The sequence below is a fragment of the Buceros rhinoceros genome, unplaced genomic scaffold (genome assembly GCF_000710305.1).
Source record: "Buceros rhinoceros silvestris isolate BGI_N320 unplaced genomic scaffold, ASM71030v1 scaffold5040, whole genome shotgun sequence".
Taxonomy (NCBI): domain Eukaryota; kingdom Metazoa; phylum Chordata; class Aves; order Bucerotiformes; family Bucerotidae; genus Buceros; species Buceros rhinoceros.
The window spans coordinates 30501-38516 of record NW_010391172.1 but is presented as its reverse complement, the minus strand read 5'-3'; the positions used below and the strand labels follow the sequence as shown (position 1 = coordinate 38516).

Here is an 8016-nt window from a genome sequence, read left to right as displayed (position 1 = left end):
CAGCAGTAATGGCAAATACTGAGCTATTTTTAGGGAAACTCTTCTTATCACGTACTTAAGCATATGTAAGAATCCTGATGAATCAGACCTTAAGGCAAACAGCAAGCTAACATTCTGCCAGAATAATTAGATGCCCTAAACTATCCTCAAAATGCAGCTAGCTCAAACTCGCTAAAGATTTTTTCCGAAGAAGAATGACCAACTTTGAGAACAGCGCAGTAAACTTGAGAGAAGGGCACAAAGTATCTTTAAAGCTTCACTTTTTTACTGTGTGTTGGTATCTTTCCCTGCAGCTTCTTGAAATGCAGTCAGTAGTACGGGGGCTTACAGTAGACTTCTGATGTTTATATTTTGGTTAAATGAAGACCAAGTCATGTTCTGTACAACCTTTCCCATATAATTTTGATTGCTTCCTGCATCAAGTGACTGATTACTGCTTCTTTTTCATCTGTCTCGCACAGTAATAAGTAGGTTGTGGACCTGAGCATTATTTGAATCTGGATGGCAAGTAATTTTTTGCCAATAGTTGGCTCTTATTTACAGCCCCAGGCCTCGTGACAAGCTGGAAACTGCATAGGAAAAACAATAAATCTGTAGCTGTTCCACGAAAATATTTTTTGCCATTGGGCTTTGTCATAGTGTTCATTACAGCTTTCCTGTTGTAATTTTTTTTCTGGGAAAAAGAGAAAAGAGAGTGAAGATTGATAGGTGTGTACACCTAATATGGATTTCTTTATGAAAAACATGCAGGCTGTGAAAATTTCATAGTTAATTTGCATCTGATTGAAATGTTGCTGGATCCAACCTCCTCCCAAGGGAAGGATGTTTCCACCTTCTTACCAAAGCCCACATGGAAGCAATGAAAGCTGATGCTTTGGGTGAACCTGATCAGCAGGAGACTACAAAACAGCTTTTGTCTCAACAATGTGTAAAATGCAGAGAGCAAATTAAATTTGTTTATATAGTGGCTGTTTTCTGGAAAGCTTCATACCTTGTGTGGTAAATTGCAGAGGGAAACTTGGAATTTCCACAAGGGTTGTTGACCAGCCCTGAAGGGGGTGGGAATAATGAGAACATTAAATGTGCATAATTTATGATACCCCCCTAATTGTCACTGCAAATTGCATTCCAGGAAAGCAATTCAGCAGCTGGGTGTTAGTTGTATCAGAGACAATTCAGGTTTGCTGAGCTGGTTCATATTTTCAGCCCAAACCCTGTCACAGGTCTAATGTAGCATAACTGTCTTTCTTCGTAAACGAGGCCTGAGATAAAACAGTAGCCGAAGAACGCTTGTACCGCTCGGGTGATGTGTGTCCCTTGGACTCATCTCTGTGTTCCTCCTGGTCAGGTCCAGCTGTATTTTGCCTGCTTGCCGGAGGAGAAGGTCCCTTACGTTAACAGCCCTGGTGAAAAACACCGAATTAAACAACTTCTCTATCAGCTGCCACCCCACGACAATGAGGTAAGTACAAAAGTTAGGATGTGCCGTCAGGGCTTAGGTCTCCCTAGCAGCTATTATGTGAAGAATTACCTACCTGTGTGTTTCTTACAAGCCTAAACTGTGGCCTGCAGTGGCATCTGACCTATAAAGCAGCACGGTGTGTACACTGAGTCCATTGTTTAGCTGTCCGGTTGGCTTGTGTGCAGATAAGAGCTGTCTGGAAGGACACTGCCTTTGCTTGTTAGGGAGGCTGGTGTCACAGCAATAAACCTAACACAAGTTGGTTTTATAGTGTTTGCAGCCACCCACCAATTACCAGGAACCTACGAATTCCTGGAATTGCATTGTAGCAGGCAAAAAGGATGCTTTGTGATAGTAAAAGGTTTGCATCTCAGATATGCAGTGTAATTTGGAGTAGAAGTGGAAATAACAAACAAGCCCTTTGTAAGGAAAAGGGGGTGTGGGTGTCAATACTTAAGATGTGTATACTGCAATACTAAGTTGTGGGCACTTAACCATAAATCTAAAGGACAATGCTACAGCTGATGTAGGTTCATTCCATTGCTTTAGGAGAGCAGCTGGTTTTGGCTTGGCTTTTAAAAATCTTATTTTTTGACTAGACAACTTCTTAGTTTACTATGGTGGGGGTCTTTCCCTGTAATGTAAAATCGCTCTCCATCGCTGCTTTTGTATTATGCCATACTAGCTAAATGTGAGGATGGTAGAGAAGACATGCTGGAAAAGCTTAAATATGCTTGCCAGCATACCTGACGCATTTCTTGCATATATACACTTACTCGCTCATTTATTACTTTTAAAAACTCAGTATCTAAAGGCAGTTCTCCTGTGTTTGCACTGGTAGGTGAGATACTGCCAGTCCCTGAGTGAAGAAGAAAAGAAGGAACTGCAGATGTTCAGTTCTCAGCGCAAAAAGGAGGCACTTGGCCGAGGGACTATTAAACTGCTGTCAAGAGCAGTGATGCATGCGGTTTGTGAACAGGTAATACGACTGGTGCTGCATGCCAGCTACTGGGCTGAATAATGTAAATCTACAGTACCTCAGTATTTAAATGTAAGCTTAACTATGTCTGTATCTGAACACACACACACACAAAAAGATAATTTTTGAACCTGCATAGAAAAAAGGTAGTGCTTGCTTAAGCAAAACACAGCCTTTGATACTGGGAACAAACTGAATCTTTGATAAATTTCCTACTCAAAAAAACCCAACCCAAACCTGTGGCTAATTCATATTAGAGTAATGACAAATGAAAAATAGGTATATGCTTGAAGCTGTAGTTATATATAAAATAAACTAATTTATACATTATGTATTTTATATGTATTATATATTTATTTATTCTCATGAGGTTTGTTGATGTACAGAGTTTGTCTAGACCAAAATTGAGAATATTTTTCCCTCTTGTCAGAATTTCGGAATAAAACCGGCATATTGGGTTTGCTGTTCTAACTTAGTTTAAAAGCTAAAAAGCTAGTAACGTGGGATGGGAAGCGTTTTCACCTTCTGATTTTGTTCCTAGTGTGGTACAAAAATAAACGGTGGTGAAGTTGCAGTTTTTGCCTCGAGAGCTGGGCCTGGTGTGTGCTGGCATCCCTCGTGCTTTGTGTGCTTCACATGTAACGAGCTGCTCGTTGACCTCATCTACTTCTACCAAGACGGGAAAATTCACTGTGGCAGACACCACGCTGAACTTCTCAAACCTCGATGTTCAGCCTGCGATGAGGTGAGTAATTGACGTTTCACAGCCAGTCTACGCTCCTGTTGTTCAGTTAACAAACTGCATCACTTGGGCAGTTCCTAGCTCTGCTGCGTAGATGCATTTGAAGGCGGAGTGGTGTCTCATTTCTTGTCAAACTGGCGATGTTACAAGCCATACCATGGTTTGTATTTAGAATTGAATCTTGTAGGTTGAATTAGAAAAAGGATCAGTACAAATATTCCAAAATACCACCCTGACAGCAGCTTCTTTAATGGTTGAGTTCTTATGTGCTCTTTTTTTCATTAGAAAGTACCGTTTTTCTTTTTTGTTATTTTGTTACAGAAAAGGTCAGACTGCCACAGTTTCTGTAGGAGAGGTTGTTGTTTCTGTGTTTGTATTCAAAAGGCAGCTAAATAAAAATAAATCTAGCATGTGAATTGCACAGTTAGGATATTTTTCATGCTCTAACTCCCAAGGAGAGGTTTTGGCCACTTAACTAAAAGTTTACTTTTTTATCTTTGAAAAGATCATTTTTGCTGATGAGTGTACAGAAGCTGAGGGTCGCCACTGGCACATGAAGCACTTCTGTTGCCTCGAGTGTGAAACGATCCTGGGTGGACAGAGATACATTATGAAGGATGGGCGACCATTCTGCTGTAACTGTTTTGAATCTTTGTATGCAGAATACTGTGAGACCTGTGGGGAACACATCGGTAAGTATGTCCTTTTTCAACACTCAAAATAAAGGGAAAGCCAATTCATGAAATTATTTCACATTCCAGAGCTGTGGGTTCTGCAAGTAATTTTCTAGAGGAACCCAAAGTATTGCTTTTTCTCCCTTTCCAGGTGTTGACCATGCTCAGATGACCTATGATGGACAGCACTGGCATGCCACGGAGACGTGCTTTTCTTGTGCTCAGTGCAAGACCTCTTTGCTCGGCTGCCCTTTCCTTCCAAAGCAAGGGCAGATTTACTGTTCGAAAACCTGCAGCTTGGGAGAGGATGTTCATGCCTCCGACTCTTCTGATTCTGCATTTCAGTCTGCTCGATCCAGAGATTCCAGGAGGAGCGTTCGCATGGGAAAAAGCAGCCGGTCAGCTGACCAGTGCCGCCAGTCTCTCCTCCTGTCACCGGCCCTCAATTACAAATTTCCTGGCCTTTCAGACAACGCTGATGATACTCTTTCTCGCAAGCTGGATGACTTAAGCCTTTCAAGGGAAGAGGCAAGCTTTGTTAATGAAGACTTCTGGAAAGGAAGAGTAGAGCAAGACATGCCTGAAGACCCTGAAGAATGGGCTGAACATGAAGACTACATGACTCAGCTTCTTCTGAAGTTTGGTGATAAAAGCCTCTTCCAGCAGCCCGCTGAAGTAGACATTAGATCAAGCGAACACTGGATTTCCGATAGCATGGGCAAGAGCAAGTTGGACTTGAAAAAAAATAATCCAAGCCTAGCAAGCAAGAAGTATCAATCAGACATGTACTGGGCCCAGTCACAAGACGGCCTGGGTGACTCTGCGTATGGCAGCCACCCAGGCCCTGCCAGCAGCAGGAAAATCCAGGAGTTAGACATGGAACACGGCGCGTCAGGATACAAACATGACCAAACACCGTGGTATGGAGGTTCACTTGAATGTTTGTCTGACCTGAAACAGCAAGAACAAAGTGTTCGAGACTCAATGGATTCTTTGGCTTTGTCTAACATAACAGGTAATGGGGGGAAAAAATGGCTGGTTCTGATGGGAGAGGTCAACCAAAGCTTGTGTGTTGGAGTATTTTCAACTCATATCTGTGATTTCTAAAAAACTTCAGTAGCAAGAGCTGAACATAAAGTAGGCAATAGCTTTTATCAAGCATGTACTCTTCCACAAGACACATTTTGAGTTTTATTTAAATTCTTCTCCTTTCCTTTTGAATTTCTTTGCCTATAGCAAAAAAAATCCATAATGTTAAACAGAACAGGAATGGTCTTGAACTATGCATTTGTTACGTACAACATTCTTCGCACAACCTACTTCTTCATATTACTTCTTTCATATTTCAGTGATGAGACACTGGAACAGGTTGCTCAGAGAAGCTGTGGGTGGCTCATGCCTGGAAGTGTTCAAGGCCAGATTGCATGAGGCTTTGAGCAACCTGGTCTAGTGGAAGATGTCTCTGCCCACAGTAGTGGGCTTAGAACTAGATGGTCCCTTCCAACCTAAACCATTCTATGATTCTATGGAACTATTCCTTTAAGCAAATGATTTTTTCCCCCCATACTTTCAGTACAAGAAGTTGCTTTATACTCTCAGATAATATTAAAGATAATCTGCAAAACACTTTAGGTAATTTCCTGATTTTCTTGTAAAAATATGTAGAAAATCTGAAAGGATGGTAACCTTCGTAGCCTCAGGAAATTAGATTTATGAGATTATCTTTCTCGATTGACTGAAGAGAAACTGATAATCCACTTCTGTGAGCCTCCTTGTCAAACATGACTGAAATTAGCCAAAGGGACAGAACTCAGATATGCAAGGTGTACGTGCATATTTGTTTGTTTTAACCGTCATTTCCTATTCCCCTGAAAAAAAACAAAACAAAACACCTGAGTTAGGTATGAGATGATACCCATTTTAAAAGTTGTCCTGTCCTCTTCTCCATTCCTTTCCTCCTGTAACGTCAGTTATTGTGGTTACTTATCTAGCTGCATTGCCCAAGCAGTAACAAAGGGACTGATGAGGGGAGCTTGGTTCAGGGGGTGCACAGGAGGAGGAGGAGGAAGAACTAGAAGTATTGCACCTGGGAAGGTCACAGGGCAGATGAAGCTATTGTTGTAGGAATGAATGATCATTAGACACAAACCTGGAGTAAAACCAGGCCAGATTACTGCTGATGACTTTTGGAGGGTAAGAATCCTTCTCTGCAAGGCAGGAAGCCTGGCTTTCCTGTAGCAACAGCTGGAATATTGAATTTAGCAATACCAGAAACATGAAATATTTTAGCCTTAAAAATAGCAGTCACGGAACATACAATAATTTTAAGAAATTCTTTTTTCTTAGAGGCTTAGCTGTGTGCGTGTTAGAGCTGTTTGTTTAAAAATTAACTCATTGAACTTCTTCTGCTCTTGATGTCCTAATGCTAGCTCATTTTTTAGTAATCGGAACTAATACTTTTTTAAGTCAAAAAAAGCCTATTATTCTACGAAGCTTTTGGTAATAGTTCACAAAAGCACGAATAAGACTCACTTTACTGAAAAGAAATGTTTCATATTTTGTCGTAATATTTACCGCTTTGATAGTCCTCTCATTTCCTTTTCCTCTTTTCTCCATTCCCACCACAGGGGCTTCAATGGATGGAGAAGGCAAGCCACGGCCATCTCTCTACTCTTTGCAAACTTTCCAAGAACTGGAGGTAGAGGACTGTGAGAAAATGAGCAACATGGGAACTCTGAATTCGTCAATGCTCCATCGGAGCACAGAGTCATTGAAGAGTTTGAGCTCAGAGTTGTGTCAGGAAAAAGTCTTGCCAGAGGAAAAACCAGTGCACGTGCCTGTACTGAGAAGATCTAAATCCCAATCTAGACCACAGCAAGTGAAGTTTTCAGATGATGTTATTGATAATGGAAGTTACGAGAATGTTGAAATACGTCAGCCTCCAATGAGTGAAAGGACTCGTAGGCGTGTTTACCATTTTGAAGAGCGTGGAAATCGGCCTTCCCATCGTAGAAGAAGTAGGAAGTCTCGTTCAGATAATGCACTTAACTTGGTCACAGAAAGAAGATGCTCTCCAAGAGAGAGATTTCGTTATTACTCCCCGCAGGATCACGAAAAATTTATTCAAAATAGAAGCTCACGTGAGATTCGAGCATACATTCAAAATGCGGAGCTGTATGGACAGTATGCCCATAACAGGTCTGATTATGCACTGCGGAATCAGATGGTTGGTAAGTTTTTTGGATTATATGGTGAGGAAGATGACTCCTGGTGTTCAACTTCATCCTCATCATCTGATTCTGAAGAGGAAGGATATTTTCTAGGACAGCCAATTCCACAGCCACGGTCACTGAGATATCCATACTATACAGATGACCTTTCTGGTCCAACTACTGCATTATCTAGTTCTCAGTTTGGACAAAGGACAACCAAATCAAAGAAGAAGAGGGGACACAAAGGAAAAAACTGCATAATTTCTTAATTTGTTTTTAACAGTTGGGAAGACCAGTCAACTCGGTAGCTACAGTTTGAACCACATCTTTTTATATTAATAACTGTACTTAGGCAAGTTGCTGAGGTTCTTAATGCTTTGCCAGAGTAAGTGATAACCCTGCCACAGTTTACGTTGTACAAGTACCATCCAGAAATGTCACCACGCCAAATGCTGATCTGCTCAGATATTGCTAGCTTTACATACTACGTTTCAGCTGTCATAATACTGTTATTGCAGTTCTTGATACGGACGTTTTGTAGACATTTGATCTTATGCTCACTATTCACCTATGCTGAATTAATTACCTGAGGGAGGGGATTCAGCAAAGATCAATACAATTGTCAGTCCTGTGCTGTGGCTATAAGCACGCAGGGTGATCTTTGACTTTTTCCTCTAACCGCCAAGAAGGAAGGCTCTATACTGTGTCCTTCATTCACTGATAAAGCTCACTCTTCCTCCTTCAAGTTTCCTTATAAAAACTGGAATTTTTTTAATTTGTAAAAATGCTCCTTTTCCAGAGTCCATTATTAAGGAGGCAAAAATCAGAATGTGGGAGCTGAAATGCTAGAGGTCTTGACATATCCTAAAGGAGCAGTTAAATGTTTTATACATTTAACTTTCACGGTTTTTCATCCACAATTTTTTTCAGAATTCCATCCCTCTCTA

The 8016-nt window shown here is 41.0% G+C and overlaps 1 protein-coding gene across 1 annotated transcript in view; it reads left to right on the top strand.

Annotated features, from left to right (window-relative positions):
- PRICKLE1 (prickle homolog 1 (Drosophila)) overlaps nucleotides 1–7486 on the top strand; it is an 8588-nt gene extending 1102 nt beyond the window's left edge. The window contains exons 2-7 of the mRNA XM_010140379.1: nucleotides 1349–1462; nucleotides 2304–2441; nucleotides 2983–3186; nucleotides 3689–3875; nucleotides 4009–4872; nucleotides 6485–7486. Of these exons, the coding sequence (XP_010138681.1) occupies nucleotides 1349–1462; nucleotides 2304–2441; nucleotides 2983–3186; nucleotides 3689–3875; nucleotides 4009–4872; nucleotides 6485–7338 (2361 nt within the window). The 3' untranslated portion in view covers nucleotides 7339–7486. The remainder of the gene's footprint in view (nucleotides 1–1348; nucleotides 1463–2303; nucleotides 2442–2982; nucleotides 3187–3688; nucleotides 3876–4008; nucleotides 4873–6484) is intronic.
- The last annotated feature ends 530 nt before the right edge of the window (nucleotides 7487–8016 follow it).